The 23,124-nt window shown below is 33.3% G+C and overlaps 1 protein-coding gene across 2 annotated transcripts; it reads right to left on the reverse strand.

Annotated features, from left to right (window-relative positions):
- Positions 1–3,309: 3,309 nt before the first annotated feature.
- Positions 3,310–9,635, reverse strand: LOC132029879 (probable plastid-lipid-associated protein 10, chloroplastic). Of its 2 annotated transcripts, XM_059419275.1 has the most exons (10): positions 9,497–9,635; positions 9,358–9,420; positions 7,983–8,113; positions 7,752–7,865; positions 7,548–7,682; positions 7,013–7,108; positions 4,755–4,835; positions 4,101–4,187; positions 3,691–3,749; positions 3,310–3,608 (listed from the first exon to the last, which is right to left on the reverse strand). In XM_059419275.1, the coding sequence occupies exons 2-10, from the start codon at positions 9,365–9,367 to the stop codon at positions 3,491–3,493; spliced, it is 831 nt and encodes a 276-aa protein (XP_059275258.1). In that variant the 5' UTR covers positions 9,368–9,420; positions 9,497–9,635; the 3' UTR covers positions 3,310–3,490. The 2 variants fall into 2 exon arrangements, with proteins under 2 accessions (XP_059275258.1, XP_059275257.1); XM_059419274.1 differs by having other exon boundaries at positions 3,310–3,749; positions 7,983–8,110; positions 9,497–9,630.
- Positions 9,636–23,124: the final 13,489 nt, after the last annotated feature.

Below are 23,124 nucleotides of genomic sequence, written 5' to 3' on the forward strand. Positions count from 1 at the left end.
AAACTGTTCAAAGCTTTTAAATATGTAAAATTTATTTTAAAATATTTAAAAAATCTATACTCAAATTTATAGCCAAAATTATGTGTTTTGAACTTCATACTCCCGACCGCTTCATACAAATTGAATCCAAGGAGCAATTTTATGTTGTGTTGAGTATTTGGTTAGACTGACCGTCTTACTACGTCTTTACGAAATCTATACTTCAATTAGTGATTTGACCTCTTGACTACTGCTCTTGTATCCTCTGGTTTTGTTTAAAGTTACGTGGATTATTTTTTACTAGTTTCTGGACACATGCGTTGCACATGTATCCCATGTTAATCAGTATAAATATTTTAAATTGGTATAACTAATATCATCTAATTGTCTTTTGATTAAAATTACTATAATTTTTTCTTATTCGTGACGTCTATATATATATATATATATCATCCAAACTACCATGTTAGGAGAACCAAGACCAAAGATATTAATATGAGTAGCGAAGAAAAAGGCCGCACAAAAGCAACATAGAAAGCAACACGAAGAAGACATCTGAAAAAATCTTAAAGATCGTATATACATGTACCAGAAGAATCACAAAGATATACTATCGTACCATACAAGAAAAGCACTCATGAATAATGGTGAGGAAAAACTCTTCGAAGTATCTCATGAGACAATTCTATGGTTTTGCTCTTCTCTGAGAAACCAAGGACCACCTGGTTCATCATCAATGACTCGCCTAGATCCAATATTATAAGACTCGAGGATTAGCAATTACTCATCCACTTGATTGACTAATTAATTAGATTAAGTTTTCTAAATTATCTTTCTATGTTGACATCATTTGTTGTTACATCATGATGAGCCCTTCACTAGAAAAAATTTCTATTAGATGCATCAAACTTTACAATCTCATCTCATGCTATAATGTTATGTTGATATTTTCATCTTCTTTAAGCCTAATCCGCGAAATGGATTAAATAAAATAAAAAAGTGGCACAAAGTTCTCAAGAGAGGAGTAAGGGCTCTAAACATAGATTTCTTACCACTCTTTGATGGCCCCAATTAGCTCAACATGCTATTAGTTGTCGGAACATCCATTCTGTAGGAATTTGAGATCTAAAAACTTTTATATTGTAAAAACGCCTTTCAATTTACTTATCTACTCTTTCTTCATTTGCAACTTTTCTTTTTCTTCTTCCTGAACGTTCACAGCACCAATACTGAGCTGAGAAGGTTGATCGTCATTTAAGAATGAGCTCTTTTCATGGTTTTGGTGTAAAAGGAACCAAAGTTTCAAAGTTGAACCACATTTTCAACATACCAACAAAACCAAAAACAAAAAGGAAAAAACCCAAAATCTTGGATTATTAAGCAAAAGTTTGAGATAGTGAATTTGATATCTGAGATTGTACTGCTATGTAACATTGCTGCTTCTTCTTGTTGGTCTTTGATATTGCCATTTTCAAGATGGCCCTTCACTTCAAGAAGCACGAAAACACTATAAAGAAGTTTCTTTCTTGTGAATTCTTGGTTTATTTAGAGCAAGAGTTTCTTACAAAGTTTTGTGAGAAAAATGGAAGAAAATAAGGGTGGAAAGGACAGCGGAATATGAAATACCATGATCATTTGATCTTCCATTTACTTGAATGTATTTTCTCATTAATTTATTGAATATGCTGAAGGAATGCGTTTCCTCATTAATAGAGGTATTCCATTAGACACTTTCTGGTAGTGATTACTATTATTTATTATGCCCAATTTTCTTACGTTTCTATACCATTATTCAGATGAATGTGGGATATACTAAATCATTGAATGCAATTTAACTCAATTTTTTTACCTTTTAAGAGTTACGATCATGGATGAAGTATTTGGAAAAGGAAACGGCCCTTAGTCATTATTAATATGACTGAACAATATTTAGTATAAATGTTTTGGTATAATATTAAATTAAATATTACTATTTAATATACAATCAGATGTTTCATTAATTATATTTTTATTTAGTGCAAGGGCAAAATTGTAATCTAACTTTGAAAATAAGAGCTTCCCACTTTTAGTGGTCTTTGGCATGTGTTGATGATTTGCTCATTATTGGAGATGATGATGTCTTGATTCAGGAAATTAAAAATAGCTTTAATGCAATTTCAAAGTTAAGGGTTTGCGAGAATTTTAAGAATTTTCTAGGCATAAAATTTGACAGAGGTAGTGAAGGGATTTTGATGCATGAAAGGTTGCTCTTGAGCTTATTTCTGATGTGGGGAAGCAGGTCCTAGATAGGTTGAGGTATCTATAGAGCTCAATCAAAAGCGAACAATTTTAGAATTCGATGCACGTGTTGGTACTAGAGATGATTTCCCACTGGCTGATCTTGGAGAGTACCAAATACTAATTACAGATTGTAATACTTAACTGTTACTATTGCGCAATGTTGAGTTATGCACTCTCCAAAGATGTCACGTATGAAAATTGCAACAAGACTAGTGAGGTATCTCAAACAGGCTTTGAGCCTTGGGATTCTTATGTCAACTGGCAGATCTTCCAACTTACAGCACTATATTTTGTGATGCTGATTGGGCCTGTCACATGATATTTTGTTAACTATGGTAATCCTTTGATTTCCTGAAAATCCAAAAGCAGTTTACCATCACTAGAAGCTTTGCAAAGGCAGGGTATAGAAGCTTAGCTACCATTGTGGTTGCGATTGTTGGTTTGTTTAAGGAGTTAGATAATGTTGCAATCCTGCTTCCTCTTCCGATGCATTGTGACAACAAATCAACCATTCAAATTGATGTAAAGATTTCTTTTTCGATTCATCCCTGGCCTCATTCAAGAATTGTTTTTGATCGAACCCTGTACATCTTCGTGCTCCCTGGGTGCAGGAAAAAAGGTGAGCTATGCACCTCCTCCAAGATATCATGGCACAGGTCACTGTCCTGAAATATTGTGTTCCATGAACATACAGACATATTGACATTGATTGTCACTTTATCCGAACGAAGATGCAACAATATTTGGTCCACATTCTGCATTTGGCTTCCCCTGAGCAGCAAGTTGACATCTTGACTATGGCCTCACTAGCGTTCAACACTGCTATTTGTTGTCCAAGCTAGAAATGCAAAACCTCTTCATATCTCCTAGCTTTGGGTGGGTGGGGGTCTAAAGGAGTTAAATGTATGCAGAGCTATCCCATAACCATCATAGTTAGTAAACTCAAGCATAGTTAGCTAAGTGGTTAGAAGTTAGTCAGACTAATTAATAGTTGTAAATTGAAATAGCTAGCTGATTTAGTTAGTTAAAAATGGAGTAGCCGGATGCATATATACTTATAAATGCTCTCATTGTATAATCAAGTGAAACATTACAGAAGATTCCATTTATGCAAATTTCTCTTCACAATTTCTTTCTTCTCCTCTTTGTTCTTCATCTTTGTTATTCGTATATGTGATAATCCACAAATGCATGATGAGATTGGTGAAACTATTTGTTTTTGAACTGGCTGTTAGCAAGCAAGAGCTTGAGCTCTAGTGAATATAAATACCCCACCGCCTCCAACAGCGCGGCCTAAAAGCATATTCTTATCCAAATAAGAAAGGTAATAGAGGCCCCCCACAGACTGCCTGCACATGACCCTTCTTCACATGAATATAATAGACCACTAGTAAGAAAATCAATTGTGATTATGGTTACATCACGTTATACCTCTCTGGACGACTGGTCACTGGAACTTGAGCTTTGAAAGTCCGAATAAACTGCAGTATCTGCAACCAAGAAAATCATTTGGCAATATTTCCGCAGCTTTAGATAGCCATATAATGCTGATAGCAATCCATCAGGTCATATATTTTCATGAAATAGAGATATGTAGTCTTCCTGTCGCAAAAGCTTGCTCCATGTGCAATTATTGCCTTTAATGATGTACATATATAATTTAGGAAGAATAAACTTGTTTTGATCTACTAGATCAAGAACTAGGTCTCTTTTGTTTTATCGCTCTAACTGTACCTGGACCCGCTCTACATCAGGGAGGAGGCACTCAAGTTGATTCTAATTTCTATGCACCTATTGAGTAAATAGATGGAAAATTAAAGAATACACCATGGCACAAGTACCTGTAAACTTAAAAATGACCTGGGCAGGAATGCTGGAGCTATTACAGCTTGCAGATCATCACTGATGTTAATATTTTGAAGACTTATCTGCACATAAAATGTTGCATGCATAATACTAAAGAAAATATTGAAAGTAGGTACCGGGCTTCCAACAATGAGAACATCAATATTCAAGTTATCAGTAGTGATGTCTGTAATCAAGCATGACTTCCTATTTTATTTGTTATCAGTAGGTGACGTCTGTAACCAAGCTCCTACAGACGTCACCTACTGATTTTTAAAATCAGAAAGAGGCAAATAATACTTGCAAAGAAACAGGAAAGAGTTCAATATTCATCATCCATGTAGAATTTTCAAAAAGAAAATTTATTTTTCCAATCTGAAAGCATCAGAAACTAATAGGGAGAACCAAGCACAATACAGGACAGATATGCAACAAAGCCGCTAATGTCTATTAGCTAGACATGGCCTGCAAAGTAGGGACTCCCGAAACACTACTTCAGAAGGACATGACATGGACTTCTAGTCTAGCACCAGAACCAATAGATAGTAAATTTTAAGAAGGATGAGGACATATCCATAAAAATCCAAGAAAAATATTATACTTGATTAGTGATAAAAATATTATACTTGATTAGTAATCGGAAAAATTACCTCCTCAAACTTGAGGTAGATGTTACGAGCAGAAACACAAGAAAATTTGGCAGAAACTATCAGTGTAGCACCTTCATTCTCCTGGAGGATATAAGCAGATCACTGTCAAATCATATGAATTAAACATGTCTTCTCCTTTTCCTTCTTAGTATCATAGTATGTAATCTAACCTTTCCTCTCTCTCTGTTACTTCTTTTCAACCTCTCATTCTTCTAGTGTATATGAAAGCTCATAAGTTGAACAGTTTTACAAATTATCACAATGATAAAACGATAAGCAAGAAGGGAAAATACATGACATTATTCCAGAATGGGCCAAGACATTGTATATATTGAGTATCATTAAGCTACCTGTACATCCCAGGAGAGTAACATAGGCAATGGCATTCACATGTATTCGTTTGGAGGATTTCTTACAAACTTTGGTATCAACCAGAACTTTGATTGTTTTAAAGGTTAGAAATGCGATACTTTGAAGCTTAATTCAGGTATGATTTCAATACTTCAGAAGTGAAAGTACTGATAGGAAATCAAAGGCACTCTTCTCTTCTATGAGATACAATTGTCCATGCAGATTGGATTTCGTGAAATCCTAAAGTTGCACTTGATAAATAAGATAACTAGTTAGAGAATAAGCAGAACAGAAAGGAAAAAGAGGGGGATCAGGTTATGCTTTACCCATGCACTAGTTTTCTACTTTTCTATGGATACATGCAGAGGAAGAAACCACACTTAACAAGCAGCGGAGGTCATTTCTAAGCTAAGTGGACTGGTAATATACAGGAGTAGAGATAGAAGATACTTGGCATCCAAATCTTATTGGATTCTAAGAACGTCAGGCACATGCTTTCTTTCCAGTTTACTAAAGGCGTGGACTGATTCTGGACTTATCAGCCAACTAGAAATGTTCTATTATGTATGCAAAATATATCTGCATATTGAGGGCCATTGTATTTTGGTACTGCTACAGCTGCCAAGAGGACATCAAAGAGTATCCCCAAAAGGTTAAACTTAGACATTACCTACTAAGTGTAAGCTAAAATAGTGGTTGAGGAGCTGAAGTAAATCCTTGTAAACCAAAGTTCGAATTCTAGCAGAGGCAACGCTAGGTGAATTTTTCCTATTTGCCCAATCCTTGCCAGGAAGAATTAACCAACTTGTTCTAGTAAGAGATAGTAGATATCTGGTGGATTGGTAGATGCGCGCAAACTAACCCAGATATGTGTGTGTGTGTCTGTACAAACTAAAAATATATTATAAAGCGAAATGCTTACACAAATTAATTGAAAAATGAATAAATTTTTCGCTTTCCTTTTGAAGTATTTCTTCTTCAAGAATCCATGAGCATGTAACTACTTTCCATCTAAATTTTTATTCAGAAACTTCAAAGAACTAAGAAAGCAGCATCCATTTCATCGTGGAAGTTTTGGGGAAAAACTACGAAAACCCATTCATATGGCTTGTGATCTGTGGACTAATAGTGCCCTACACTCTAACCTTCTTGTTGGCTATTGAAGTAGCAAATATCAACTTTAAATTTCACACTTCTTAGAATCAGCAATTTGGAAGATGCCATATTCTGACATTCCTTAAGACTGTTTAGAATCTACAAAGCTCCACCTTCTCCTCGTTGAAATAAATGGGAAGCAGCTAAGTAGATGAGCCTTCTGGCACTTTAAGTCATCCCATCGTACTATTGTTTTCAAATATCCTTCCAATCTTCCAGGCTTCAGCGAGGACCGCATAGCTAGTTGTTTTACGCTCATAGAGTTGAGGTTTATAATAATTAATGATGTTGTCAGATGCTACAAAGAGAATTTCTCATAAAAAAAAAAAAATGCTACAACAAGAAGCACAATGCATAACTCCGAACTCGTGCATCAGGCTTTTGCAGGTATAACTATCCTGAAGGACCTGAACAATTACTGTAGAACCACCTCTTAAGCCTCTCTAATGTACATCCTTATAGGGTATCAAGAAAAGGGAGGGTGTAAGGAGTAGCGAAGAGCTGGACAAATTAGCACAGGGGCTGAGTAAATATTGAGTTAAGATCAGTTTTACTATACTGAAGTTTCCATTTGAAAAGCTATGTCAAAAGTGTCTATCTATTAACAATATATGTCAATCAATTATGCCTCAATCCCACACAAAGTAGGATTATATCTATTTATAATCCTAAAGTAAAAATAGCTTAAGAGAAAGCAATTAAAAAAGATTACACCAGCAAGCAAGTAATGGGGTAGGAAGGCATTGTTGCACCTCTAATAAGCGTGGAACACTCCATTTGATTACATTGCGTACCAACCCTCCACCGGATTCATTTTGGCACTCAAATTTCTGGAAAATTTGACCCACCTATACATAGCTCAGAAAGATCGGTTCAGCTGAGTATGCATGTAACTAGTCAATGAAATTATAGGAGTTCATAAATCTCGCATGAACTGCAGTTTGAGGAAATTTAGACTTGTCATTGAAAAGAAAATAGAGCATTTGTCTCTTTGTTTCTTGTTCATTTTGTTATTGTATTAGATGGTAGTGGCACAGAAGTAAAAAAAAAAAAAAACTAAGCATAATTGATTTTAAAGATGCATGAATAGAGATAGTCAAAAGAAGTTTGAGGAAATAAAGCTGCTTTTTTCTTATCGACGAACATAAGATCTTTGCATTGAAAAGATAGACCAAATTACTGGTTATAAAGTTTGTTTGCAATACGTGGTCACCTTACACGTATTTGTTAGTTAACTTACTACTGCATTGGAAGTTGATTATTTATTTAGCATACACCAAAATAAACCTGAAGGAACGGAAGCCTAGCAGCAGACTCAAAAAGAACAACCACATCTGGTGCAGATGTATACTGCAACCGCCATGTTCCGTCCAACTTACTCAAGTCAATTTCCTTGCCAGCATCGAAACCTTCAACCACTACCTGATCATATCTCAACTAGTCAATACATTAGGATAAAGTGGAACTTCATCTTAAGCACAAGTAGCAGACCATAGCCTCCTCAATGGTGGATCGTTGATCAGCAGTTGTCACTAGGCCTCGTTGAGTATCTTGGATGATATTAAGCAGGTCGTATTTTCGGCTTTCCAGATCTTTCTCAGCATCCTGAGCAAGTCCAAATTGAATGTAAGAAGAAGTGCTGTGAACAACCCAAGGCAGTATCTTAAAACTGTTTCCGTGTTAAAAATAAAGAATATAGAACAGTAGTTGTTCAACACATACTCTTGCCACAGTCATAGAGGTAGATGACATGGAGGTAGCCAAACAAGTAACTCTTCCATGGTTGTGTACTCCTCTTATGGTGTTTGAAAAGGAGACAATCGGTCTCACGCATAGGGCGGAACTGATACCTGCTGGCAAGTAGGAATAGTAGCATTTAGATCCATATCACTTATTGTGCTGAATAAACCTACAATATTACAAGGGAAAGGCTTATATGTGCAGGGGGATGATGCCTAAATCACCAATTGGAATTTGTTTAGGGAGATTCTTTTATGTAATCAATTGTTGTCTATCTTTATAGTAATGGAGACCATGCTACTGTCAATCACCAACCAGTGAGTTCACAAAACTGCTTCACATGCCACTAAAATTAGTATGTTTCTACCAAGAATCATTTACAAAAGGAGTATAGGCTTTTATGTCTATTGTTTAGTCCCACAAACATTGCTAAACGAATAAACGCAGTAAGATTCAATTATATCGAAATGATTTGCAAATGTGATTATGCCCTCCCAAGAATCAAACTTGTACGGAAAGTTCACTCCAAAGAGCTTTTTCAACAAGGATTTCAGAATGACCTTTAAATTGTTTGGACTGAACTTCTTTGAGTTTCTTGGAATTCACCACCAGTTTATAGTAGTGGAAAAAAAGTGAATTCATCTAGAAGCATAAAAAATTATATACATTGAGCTTTTATAATAAAGGCAACCACGACAAACTATTGATCTCAGACAAAACAACAAGAACATAAATCCATTTTTTGTGCTTTAACTCATTTAGGGGTCGTTTGTAGGGTGTATTAGATAGAATGATGCTGGTACTAAAATTTAGTACAATGTTTGGTTGCAATTCTAAGTCTGGTACAATTAATAACAATATTACTTATACACCCTATTGAGTAACCATGGCATTAACAATACCAGTTCCTATTCTAATACACTTATTCAGTACCATTTAGAATTATGCAATGCATGTTATTTAATACAACAAATCAAACAATCGATAAAAAATAATGCCAGCGTAACTAATCCAACATTACTAATACACCATATTCAGTACTATTCTTATACAGCCTACCAAATGACCCCTTAGTGTTAATATACAACAGCATATCTGACATTATGGTCAGATATGACATGACAGGTAGAAGTAAATTAAATTTTTTACAATTTTCATTAAAAGCATTTGACACTGCCTTTTTTTGCTTCTTCTGAGCAAGGGGTAAGGACATTTTCCAAACTGAAATTTTATCAGAGCTACTACTGTACTTCAACAGAGAATCTAGATACATATACTTGAATCTTGAAAATGGAAGAGAGCAATAAGCAAGTTTGTAATAAAGTATACCAAATAATGAAAAGAAAATTAAAGTTACCTGAAATCATTGGGTAGCTATTAAAATCTCAAATGAGGCATGAAGGCTCAAAGTAGAATCAAACTGAGCAAGCTACAGTGTCAGCATAGCAACAAACAAAATTAATGGAAAAGAAAATCTCACAAAAGAAAATACGTACCAAGAAAGCTGATAATGATATTATTCTCAGAATGCTTAATTAATTTAGAACTAAAATAGAGACAAAGAAGAGGCTGGAAATACTGAAATATGCTGGCCTCATCTAAAATGTGCAATTATAATTATGCCCCTCCATATTTGTGTCTAGTGACTTGGTAGGTATCCTTTTCTATTCCATACTTCCTACCTCCCCGTTTAATACTAATATTTCAATTAATTTGAGAAATAGTGCCTTAGTGACAGGGGTATTAATGATACGGTGCAACTGGTTATTTTTAAAGGAATTATACTACACTATTTTTTTATTGAACTTTTCAAAACGATCTCAATCATTTTGATTTCTCTTTAGAGTATAGTTCGGTAGAGTTTCAATTAATATTTTAAAAATATTATAAAAGAGTCGCATTGTTATTATAATGTTCGATTTGTGATATAAAATAATGACATGCTTCAATATAATATAAAAGAAAATATAATTTTCATGACCACATGAAACTAATATAGCTCTAAACTACTCATGACAATGAGAAACTGATACAGAATTGACCATACTCTTTTACGTGCACGGCTTATAATGTCACAACTAGAGAAAGATCATGAGAATCTAATTGTAGAAAATACATCCCACATTACTATTTACTACTATATAGAAAGACAATGTAATGAATCTTGTAGTACTTAATTACATTGTAACTATTTGGTTGGACCAACCAAAATGATTTGCTCTTTCAAATTGCCCTTGGATTTGCTATTTATTACTTTATTTACCAAAGTATATTTCAATAAATCAAGATATTTTCGAATCCATTTTTATAGCATATCTTTTTTATATGTTTTATTTTTGCCCCTACTTTATTTCATTTATACTTTTTGCCCCTACTTTATTTCATTTTTACTTAGGTTGACACAATCAATTTGGTACATATAATCAACTTTTAGCCCTTTAAAATGCTAAAAAGTTGTGAATAGTGATGATGTCATCTAATAAAAATAATTGTGCACAAAGACAATCTAAAATAGTGATCATAATGACTTTGAAGAACTCATTGGTACTGGAAGGGTACTCTGTTGATCAAATTTTCTTTAGTAATTCTTAAATTATCAGTAAATTTCTTTTGAACTTATTTTTAGTAAAAAAAGAAAAAAAAAATTGAAAATATAAAGTTACATTCTCTTGATTTTATTTAAAGATTAAACACAATTATGCAATAGAAAATAAAATATAAAACTTTTTAACAATTAATAGATTAAAATATAGAAAAATCAAAGAAAACGAACCTTTAAATTTTATTCAATTTTCTTCATTAAGTGGGATAGAAAAAAGAGGAAAAGATGCTTACCAAGTGATCAACTCCTCAATCCCATAATTATTAAATATTGATAATCGCATCCTTCTTTTCTTGCAAATAATTTAATTTGTCAGAAATCATGTAATTCTTAATTGATTGAGTAAGGGAATTCTCTTTTAAAAATAAAGAATCAATGAGTTAATGACAAACTAAATTAATTCTCAAACTTTTTTTCAATGAATTCAATTTTTTTCTTTAAATTTCATCTAAACCTAGACTTTAATCACCATTTTTATTTTTGCATAAACCATTGTCACATGAAATTATGAGTAGTTAATCAATAAATACCAAAACATGCTATTCCAAACTAGAAATTATATGCTCACAAAGTCTTAAAATATCAAAATGTCCTTTCAATTTATGATTATAGCCGGTTTGAAATCATTTTGCATACTTTAAATTATGTTACTAAACATCAAGTTATCTCTGTCTCTTTGATATTTGTTTATCCCTAGCAAACTTGCTTTGGTATAACAATTGTTTTAGTAAATTATCTAATTGTCTGATCAAAACACTTAACTAATGAATAATACATGATTAAGAAGCGACCATCTTAAAAAATTTGTGCCTAAGAAACGTACACAAATTATCATTTTTCAATTAAAACCATTATCAAGAGCATATTATCTTGAACTTGAGCCCGGACTTCACTGAACTAGTTTATACTATATATAAGCATGAGTTTGGAGGTGGTTTCGTCATCCACCTCCAACTCATGTAAAAAAAAAGTGAACTCCATATTAAAAAATTAAGCAATATTCATGTAATTCTCAAAGTATCTCCCATTAAGTCAATAATGGTGATTAAATTTTCAAAAGTAATTCTGAATATATTATTATCAAGCTTCATTTTTTAAAAGTTACTATTACAACTGATTGCATTTTGTAGTTCCACAGGTGATATTTTTACCTTACCAACTGTAATTCTATAATCAAATTAATTGAATATTGTTACAATTGATAAAATGAATTACTCGGATGTTTATTGTAGTACTGTTTAATATCCTAAAAAGAAACTAAAATGGGTATTACATTCTCAAAAGGCATTTTCCAATGTCTTAGGTTTCTAATTATATACGGAGCACCATAATAGCCAAAATAATTTATTAGCACATACTTATGATAGGTTAAGTAAAAAAAAAAAAGGATAGAAATCTTATGCCTCATCTATGCCCATGTTATATGACACAATATACATAATCACCATATGTATAAAAAGTTTCACATTTTATCCTAGGGGAATGGTAGTTCAAATGACGTTTCCGTATTTAGAAGTAGTTAAAAATGCAATAAGTTTTGAAATTCTGGTTCAAATTTGATTAACGCGTAGTTTAAAAAGTGTCTATTAGCCTTTTTCTTAAATAAAGTCATATAAACTGAAACAAAGAAATAACATCATGGCACAAATTATTGAAAGAAATAACATCACGGCACAAATTATTGAACCTGTGCTCCCAAAATTTCTATATTTACATACGTGACTTTCAAGAAATGTTGTAGAATATATCAATTCTTTTTATAATTGCATAAAAATAAAATTATAAATATATGTTGAATAAAATTATAAATATATGTTGGGCTCATGCCGGCTCTGGTATCTAGTGTATATAGAGTTTATCGACGAATCTCTATCTTTTTTAATTTTTTTTCAATGTAACAAGTGAAAAAGGTTGAAATAAACTGCACCAAAACTTACATTTTCGGTTATTGTGAGTTGTGACTACTTGGTTACCAAAATGATAGTGTTGTGATATTACTTTACTATATGTAATAAGGGAGAATTAAAAAAAAAATGTTCTTTGTTGCAGTTAGGCTGCTCCACGTGGCTTTGCTTTGTCCTAAATTTCATTTTTGCACTCATTCGTTCCTTATGATCATTTACCCTTGGGCCTTGTAATTGGACTATTTGACATTATATATTCTCCCTCCGCCTCATAATAAGTGTCATCTTAGCAAAAAACACGTATATTTTACTATATGTAATAAGGGAGAATAAAAAAAAAAAATTGTTGTCCTCACAATGTTCTTTGTTGCAGTTAGGCTGCTCCACGTGGCTTTGCTTTTTCTAAATTTCATTTTTGCACTCATTCGTTCCTTATGATCATTTACCCTTGGGCCTTGTAATTGGACTATTTGACATTATATATTCTCCCTCCGCCTCATAATAAGTGTCATCTTAGCCAAAAACACGTATATTTTACTATATGTAATAAGGGAGAATAAAAAAAAAATTGTTGTCCTCACAATGTTCTTTGTTGCAGTTAGGCTGCTCCACGTGGCTTTGCTTTTTCCTAAATTTCATTTTTGCACTCATTCGTTCCTTATGATCATTTACCCTTGGGCCTTGTAATTGGACAATTTGACATTATATATTCTCCCTTCGTCTCATAATAAGTGTCATCTTAGCCAAAAACACGTATACTAAGAAACCAATAATGTAATGTGAAGTTTACCAAATTACCCCTATATGATAAAAACAAATTACTTTTTTTTTTTTGGTCGAAGTAACAATTTTCATTTCAACTAGTGAACAAGTGTATGTACAGACTAACTCATGGGACTATAGAATCAGTACTCTCAAGTATAAACCAAATTCAACAAATTCCTATAAGGCAACCCATTGCTTAGCTATCAGCAGTCTAGCCATGGCCCTTTGCAGGAAGATCCATGGCTATACCTCATCATGTAGCAGCATGGGAGCCTTTTAACATGAAAAACTATTGAGAGCTTCTAGTATATATAATAAGGGGCAATTTTATGATTTTTGTAGTCCTTAGTTACATGGAAGATTTAACTTATGGTGACAAATAAGTCTACTAATTAGAAATGGTGACAAGTTTGATCAGCCAAGGCCAAACTTGTCTTAAAAATATGATTAAGTTAAATGGGACTGAATTATAATTTTTAAAACTTCTTAATCTTTTACAAAACATAAAAAGACCCCAATATAATCCCAAAAACCCCACCAGCCCCCTTCTCCTCCCCCCACCACTCCCCCCCGCCCCGCCCCGCCCCCCAACCCCAATTTTTTTTTTATAAAAAAAGTTTTAAATTTTTTTATTTATCACTAGCCCCCCTGCTCCCACCCCTCCTCCTCCCTTCCCCAACCCCTCCCACGCCCCCACCCCCAACATCAATTTTTTTTTTAAAAAAAAAAAAGTTTTAAATTTTTTTATTTGCTTTTTCACCAGCTCCCTGCTCCCACCCCTCCTCCGCCCCCCACCCCACCCCAAAATTTTTTTTTTAAAAAAAAGTTTTAAATTTTTTTATTTGCTTTTTCACCAGCCCCCTCCCTCGACCTCCTCCCACCCCCCGCCCCACCCCTCCCCCCAAATGATTTTTTTTAAAAAAAGTTTTGATTTCTTTATTTATTTTTTCACCCCCCCCCCCTCCTCCTCCTCCCAACCCTCCCCCAGCCCCCACAATTTTTTTTAATAGCCCCCACTCCGCCTCCTCCCAACCCTCACCCCCTCCCCAACCCCCGCCCCAAAATTATTTTTTCAAAAATAGTTAGAAAAGTTTTTCTTTTTGTTTTTTTGCATCCACCACCCTCCCAAAAAAATTATTTTAAAATAAGAAGTTTTGCAAAGTTTTTGTTTTTGTTTTTTTGCACCACCCTCTCCCCCCCCCAACCCAACACCCAAAAAATATTTTTTTTTGAAAAGAAGTTTTTGAAATTTTTTTTGGTTTCTTACTTCCCCCACCCACCCCAAAAAAAGAATTGTTTTTAAAAAAAAGGTTTTGAAAAGTTTTTATTTTTGGTTTTTTGCACACCTCACCCACTCCAAAAAAAAAAAATCTTGAAAAGAAGTTTTAAATTTTTTTTTTTTGGGGTTTAGGAAAAGTTTGGATAAAATCCAAGTTGTTGTTGTGTGTTTGTAGTGAAATAGATGGTTTTTCTGTTGTTGTCCCGGTATGGTTCAGGGTTTAGGAAAATATATCCAACAGATAGTTTTTTGTTCTTGTCCTGGTATTTATCTGGTTCTGTTTATAGAAGATAACTAACAGATTTGTAGTTGTTGCAACAAGTTCTACACTTTTTGCAACAAGTAGACAATCTGTTGGACTCACTAATCTGTTGGACATAGCTTCAGTTATTTGCTTCTGTTTGTAGAAGATATCCAACAAATTTATAGTTGTTGCAACAAGCTCTACACTTGTTGTAACAAGTAGACAATCTGTTGCAACAACTACAAATCTGTTGGACATAACTTCAGTTATTTGGTTATGTTTGTAGAAGATATCCTACAGATTTGTAATTATTGCAAAAAGTTCTACACTTGTTGCAACAAGTAGACAATCTGTTGTAACAACTACAAATCTGTTGGACATAGCTTCGGTTATTTGGTTCTGTTTGTAGAAGATATCCAACAGATTTGTAGTTGTTGCAACAAGTGTAGTGCAACAAGTTCTACACTTGTTGCAACAAGTAGACAACCTATTTATGAATCAACAAATGTTGAGGAAAGATATAGTCAAATTGACAGCCAAATTAACAATCAATCCTCAGGAAGAGAGCAGTAGATACAAATGAAGAAAGTGAAGAAGAACTAGAAGATAAAGAAACTAATGATGGAAACGAAGGAGATGGAGTAGATCAAGGAAATCTGCTACACCCCAGAAGGCAGTTGCTGAACAAATTATTACTTAAGTTGTGGTATTTGGAGCCAAGGTGTCTATTGAACAATTTCTGTTTATGAACTTATTTATTTTGCTTACTAATTGTTGCAACAGATGCATACAGTTGTTGAAGATGTTGCAACAAGTTACTAATTTATTTCAAGAAGTTACTAATCTGTTTCAATAAGTTACTAATCTTTTTAAACAAGTTGCTTAGTTGTTGCTACAAATTACTCACCTTGTTGGAAAAAATCAAACAATTGCTTAAATTATTGCAAAAACTAAAAAATATGTCATAACAGATGAGTTAATTGTTGCAACAGATTATACATTTGTTGAAGAAGTTGCAACAAGTTACTAATCTGTTTCAACAGATGGATCAGATGTTTAAGCAAGTTGCGTAGTTGTTGCAACAGATTAATTACCTTGTTTGAATTATTGTAACAACTTACTCACATGTTGCAGCAGGTATCTCATATGTTGCAACAACTTACTCATATGTTGCCGCAGGTATCTCATATGTTGCAACAACTCCTCCATTGTTGCAACATATTCACGATATTGATTACATTGAACTCCTTTGTTTATACTGAATAACATTGAATTCATTTTTTTATCACTAAATATGGTCGAATTAAGTACTTCACATCAAATCACTCTAATGATCACTCGATTTAGGAAGAATACACTTAGGACTACCCATCTAATCCATGAAATTACTATCTAATCCATTAAGGATGTTAGTAGATATATATATATATATATATATATATATATATATATTCATCAATAAATACCTTTTATTTCCTTTGTTTAACACTAAATATGGGTGAATCAAGTAGTTTACATCAAATCACTCTAATGATCACTCGATTTATTGCATACTGACTTAGTAGATCATCTCTCTTGATTCAAAATACATCAAATTGATTAAGTATTATACACTGATCATTAAATATCTTTGATTTCCTTTGTTTATCACTAAATATGGGTGAATCAAGTAGTTCACATCAATTCACTTTAATGACCACTCGATTTAGTGCATACTGACTTAGTAAATCATCTTTCCTGACTCAAAATACATCAAATTGATTAAGTATTATACATTGATCACTACATATCATTGATTTCCTTTGTTTATCACTAAATATCATTGATTCCCTTTGTTCATCAATAAATATGGGTGAATCAAGTAGTATCTATTGCAACAACTGTAATATTTGTTGCAGCGAGTGTAATATCTGTTGGAGCGAGTGTAGTATCTATTGCAGCAAGTGAGATACCTGTTCCAACAAGATACTAGTTGCTGCAACAAGTCTTGTTACTTGTTGGATAAAACCCAACAAGTTACAGAGCTATTGTAACAGATTCATTACTTGTTGGAAACTGTTCAACAATTTATTAATAAGAATACACACATCTGTGATTTGAACACGATCAACATATCATATAAACCAAGTTCACAAACACCAAGAACATAAATTATCATTACAATATTAAAATGTCATAAAGTTTCAAAAAATAACTATTTTTGTGCCAGTTGTTTTGCATAAGGAGCATTTATTTTCCTCGTTCGCAATGATTCCCCGATTCCACGCCTCCTCTTTGTCCGCCTTCTTCCGGGTTTGCTAGGACCAACATATGAAGGAGGTATCTCTCTCTCTAATTCAAAATTTCTTTTCAAGAATTTTTTTTGGGGTGTGGGTGATGCAGAAAACAAAAAACAAAAAATAAAAACTTTTCAAAACTTTTTTAAACTTTTTTGTTTAAACAATTTTTTTTTAATTTTTTGGGTGGGTGAGTGGAGTAAGAAACCAAAGAAAAAAAAATTACTTTTCAAGATTTTTTTTTTCGGGGGGAGGTTTGGTGGATGGGGTGGGGGTGGTGCAAAAAATAAAAAATAAAAACTTTTCAAAACTTTTTTTTTTAAATAAAATTAAATTTTTTTGGGATGGTAGGGGGTGGTGCAAAAAAAACAAAAAAAAACTTTTCAAAATCTTTTTTTAAAAAACATTTTTTTGTGGGGTTTGGGGTGGGGGTGGGGGGAAGGGCGGGGAGGGTGGATGGGGTGGGGGTGGTGCAAAAAACCAAAAATAAAAAACTTTCAAAACTTTTTTTAAAATAAAATTAATTTTTTTGGGAGGATGGGGGGTGGTGGTGCGCGGGGGGGGGGGGGGGGGGGGGTGGTACAAAAAACAAATGAAAAAAACTTTCCAAACTCTTTTTTAAAAAAACATTTTTTTCGTGGGGGATGGGGGGGGGTAGTGCAAAAAACCAAAAACAAAAACTTTTCAAATTTTTTTTTTTTTAAAATAAAATTAATTTTTTTGGGAGGGTGGGGAGTGGTGAGGCGAGGGGGTGGGTGGTACAAAAAAAACACAATTTTTTTTTCCAAACTCTTTTTTAAAAAAACATTTTTTTTCGTGAGGGGTGGGCGTGGGGGTGGGGGTAAGGGCAGGGGAGGGGTGGATGGGGAGGGGGTGGTGCAAAAAATAAAAAACAAAAACCTTTCAAAACTTTTTTTTTTCAAAATAAAATTAATTTTTTGTGGGAGGGTGGGGAGTGGTGGGGCGGGGGGTGGGTGGTACAAAAAACAAACAAAAAAAACTTTTCAAAATCTTTTTTTAAAAAATATTTTTTTCGTGGGGGGGTGGGGGTGGGGTGCAAGGGCGGGGGGAGGGGTTGGGGTGGTGCAAAAAATCAAAAATAAAATCTTTTCAAAACTTTTTTTTTAAATAAAATTAATTTTTTCTGGGAGGAGGGGGGGGGGGTGGTGGGGCAAGGGGTGGGTGGTACAAAAAAAAAAAAAAAAACTTTTCAAAATCTTTTTAAAAAAAAACTTTTTTTTGTAGGGGTGGGGTGGGGTGCTGATAACGTCCAAATTCACTCTTCAAAGAGAAAGTGTACACGGTCGTATGCAATATAATTTACCCAACTATGAGTTGGGGTCGATCTCACAGGGAACAATATACTAGGCGATTAAGAAAGTAAGGAACTTTCACTTACTAAGCTAAAGCCAAACGATAGATAATATTTTGGTTTTTGGAGAAAATTATAACTAATGCGGAAATGTAAACTAACCTAGAAAGCAAGTAAAATGATCAATGGCCACAAGCATGGATAATAGGAGATTACACTCAAGTAAGGATCCAACGTATTTTACAATATTACAACTAAGAACGAGGTTATGTTAATAGATAATGATTTCTAAAATCTCATTGAAAGTTTCTCAACCAAATCAATGAATTTCACTTTAAGCTTTCTCAATTCTTAAAGTGTGATATTAGGCACAATCAATATAATCCCAAGTGACTTTCCTCTCTCGAGCTCAAGTCATTAGATGACGGTTATGCCTCAAATCCTTGTTATCTAATCTTTCCCAAATCGACTTTCCTCTCTCGAGCTCAAATCAAATTAAATGGGCGAGTCCTAGGGTTAGCTAATCTCTTTGGAAACATTCAAGAACGAGATTAATTAAAGAAACAATAACCCACTTCATTAGGAATAAAATCATTCAATACATAAGCAAAACAAGAGTTTCAAACCAAACTTTAATCAAGAATATTTTCATAAACAAGATTCAAGTAATGGAATAGAAAGCTACACACTTAGATAATCAATACATAGCAAGGAAAAGAAGAAATGAGTAAAGGATTAAGAAATTTCTTATCAAGATCTTTAAATCTTCAATCCCCAAGTGTGGGTACAAAAACCTAGCTCTCCAAGCTGGATGAAAATGGCCAAAGATGAAAATGATATGCCCCAAGTCCTCTTTTGTAGCTCCTCAACTTTCCCAAGTCAAAATATGACAAAATAAACACCAAAGTTTCAGTTTTGCAAATCTGTCCGGTTTTTGCAAAACTGTCCAGTTTTGACAGTTTTGCAAAACTGTCCAGTTTGGCCTCTTTTTGACTTTATTTTCACTTGGTTTCTTCCGATCACTTCTAAATCATATAAAACTGAATAGAGCACCAATATTATACAAAAACACCTCTGCGTGCGCAACGTGCATCTCGCATGTTGTGTCGCAAGACAAACATGCGAGACGCGAAGCATGCTCAGCAGCTGCATGTTATGCTCTTGACTTCAGGCTTCCCAGATTTCGGACAAGGTTTGCGTTAACACTGTTGTCTAGCAAGTTCAACATGCGAGTCGCATGTTGATCTCGCAAATTGCGCAACCTTTCATTCTCTATTCTTCGGTGGCCGTCATGCTATGCGGTGGAATTGTGGATCCGCAGACATGACATGCGGCTCGCATGTTGTGCAAAGTGTGTCCTTGGCCTATTTTGCTTCATTTTGCTCCGTTATGCTTTCCGAATATCTTTTCCTACAAAATGACAAAAACACACGAAAAGTAACACCAAAAGTGCTTGAAGAGTTACAAAAGCTTAAGAAATTAGCATCGAATATCTCGTAATTTCACGGCACATCAGGTGCTGGGGGCAGGGAGGGGTGGGGGCCGGGGGGCATGGGGGGCAGGGGGTATTTTATGATTTATATAAGTTGGGTCAAAGTGTTAAAAACAAAACTTGAAGGCAAAATGTAAAAAACAAAGCTTGGGGTCAAAGTGTTAAAAATATAACTTTGGAGCAAGTCAAAACTCCCTAATCACTAATCCAAAGTTTATCGCCCCTACTCAATTAAAAAAACTAGAGTACCCCAACTCAATTTTTAAACTTTTTTGTCACCTTTAATTAAAAGCCCCTAGTTACATCTCAACTATTTAGTTGAGAATCTTGCTAATCAAAAGAGGTGCTCTTCCAAATTTACCCTTGTACTTGCTATTTATTGCATGATATACCAAAGTATGTTCCAAATAAATCAAGACGCTTTCAAACCTTTTTGATAATTACAGGCCCCTTAGTTCAACTTTTTGCAAGTGAATTATGTACCATGGATTTTTTTGTGTCATATATTTAGCCCTATTTTATTCCTTTATTACTTAGGTTGCCACTTTCAATTTGGTAAATATAAAAAAATTAAAGACTCTTTAAAATGCTTAAAAAGTTGTAATAGGTGATGATGTCATCTAAAAGAAATAACCATCCATGCACAAAGACAAAAACTATGTAATACTAATAACTTTGAAGACCTCATTTGGCATTTTGAGAGAAGTCTTTAAATGATATTTTCACTTTATAACTTCTAAGATTGTAATTAAATTTGTCTTGATCTTATCTTTTATTTTGAAAATATAAATTTAGGTATGATATTTTAACATAATTTTGTATAGTGGGGGAAAAAAAAATCAAAATTGATCCTTTAGAAAAATAAAAGCGAGAACAAATACTTTTTTAGGTACGTTGTTGTATTGAGACATGATTTAATTATTTCAATTTAGTTGATCCTAACTTTCTTGGGACTGATAGCAGAGTTATAATATTGTTATCGACATAAAATTTACAAATTAATATTCCACTTAGACTTCAAGAAAAAAAGGGGGAAATGTTATTTTCTCACATGCATTTTTTGAAAGAAAAAAGAAAGTTTAAATTAAGAAAAGTAGCTACTTTTCATATTTTAGATATATATGATTTAATTAGAATTAAGATATACTAACATCAGTATAAAGTGTCAGTTTCCTAAATATAAAATTTTGTCTTATTTGTAAGTACACTAATTTTTCAACAAAAAAATAAATGTAGAATGTATAGTTTGATACTTTTTTCTTGAACCAGATAGTAGTTCATAAAACATGGTTGTTGCTAATCGTGCATATGTAAACCACAAGCCCTTCTAGCATTTTTTTTTTTATAGATTTTGCACTGAAGTATATTACGGTATCAAAACTTTTCAAGAATTATTATATTAAGATATCTGAAATAAAAGAAAAAGAACTTTACATTTTATTCATTTGCTTAATTAAGTTAGGGGTGGAGGAGAATAAAAGGGAAAGGATTGTAACTGTGCCTACTAAGTGGGAAACTCCTTAATCCCATCTTTGCATTTATTTTTAATAACTTTTAACTTTTTAACAATTTTGTAACTTTTGAAGCTTAGTTTTAGTATTTATCTTTTCTAACTCTTAAACCATTTTTAGTTTAGCTAAACATAGACTTTTACGGTGATATGAGATTTTTTTAAGAAAATAAAATAAGAATCTGTGATGAAGAAATAAAAGGATCATTCTATATATCGAATCTTCGCTAAAATAATATACCCTTCGTCCTAATTTAAGTGTTTTTTTTTTTTTTTTTGTGCCCTGTCCTAAAAAGAACGCATCTTTCCATGTTTAATAAGTTTTTCAATTCCAAAACTCTACATGTTAAGTTTAAGACCACAAAATTCAAAAGTTTTATTTTATTTTTTAAATCTCGTGCACAGTCAAACTAAGACACTTAAATAGAAATGGAGAGAGTAAAATTTGTTCTGAACCATTGTGAAGAAAAGCAAAACTAAATGGTCAGCTACTCTTATAGTCAGTTTTTTTTTTTTTTTTAAAGATATTTTGAATACATCCAACTATATTTATTTAACATGTACCAAATTATTTGTTTTTAATTTGCAGTGGTCTTTAATTTTTACCTCTCAAAATGGTGGTCTTTAAATTTTACCCTTCAGGCAGAATTACACCTCACAGGCAGAATTTCTGCCCATGCAAAATTCTGCCGCAAAGTCTGCCTTGCAAAATTCTGCCTAGCGATTTTTTTTTTAATTTTTACCTAAGCTGAGGTTCGAACACACAACCTCGGGGTGTTAGGCGAGGGGTATAAATTAAAGATTACCAATTTGAAGGGCAAAAATTAAAGACCACCCCAAATGAAGGGCAATCCACGCAAAAAAAAAAAAAAGAATTTTTTTGCCTTGATCTTGGGCTCGGGCTCACCATGTGCTTCCCAAGACTAGTTATTTAAAATATAGACGACAGATGGTGCTCTATAAGATGTGACAAATTTCAAATAAGCCTGACCACTAAACTCAAAATAGATCTTTATATTTTGAGCATTTTACTGTCATATGTACATTAATAATTTACTAAAGTTTTTGCATAGATATATTTATACGGCCACACTGACCTGATTGTGGCGCAGACCAGGGGTGGGCATGATACGGTATTTGACACCTCGGTATGATAATTTCGGTTTTCGGTTTTTAAAAATACTATATCATTACCGTATCAAATTAATTCAGTATGGTTCGGTATTTTAAAGTTCGGTTTCAGTATTTTACGGTATGGTAAATCGGTACCATAGTTTGTCCGACTTCGACTTACATATACTCATATCATGGAGAATTATGACTTCTGCTACTTATTAAACGTCTTAATTATGATGTACTAAACACCTTACACATGTAAAAAGATTCAAAAGATTTCGTAAATCTATTACACAATAAAGACATTTAAATTAAGATAAAGTAGTCAAAGTTCCAACGTTTAAACAATTAGTTTTCTAATAATACTAGTTTATATATTTGTTAGTAGTATAATACTAAGACATATGAATTGTATATGTAATTATACACTTATGGTATTCGGTATTTTTTTTATTAATACCGAATACCGTACTTTTTAAAAATGCATACCAAATACCGTACCAAATACCATATTACCGAAACCATGGTATAAAAAATTTCGCTGTCGATAGAGTAATCGATATCTACCATACCATGCCCACGCCTAGTGCAGACCAACTATTTTTTTTTTTACCCTCTTCCAAC

Source organism: Lycium ferocissimum, chromosome 9, assembly GCF_029784015.1.
Source record: "Lycium ferocissimum isolate CSIRO_LF1 chromosome 9, AGI_CSIRO_Lferr_CH_V1, whole genome shotgun sequence".
NCBI lineage: Eukaryota > Viridiplantae > Streptophyta > Magnoliopsida > Solanales > Solanaceae > Lycium > Lycium ferocissimum.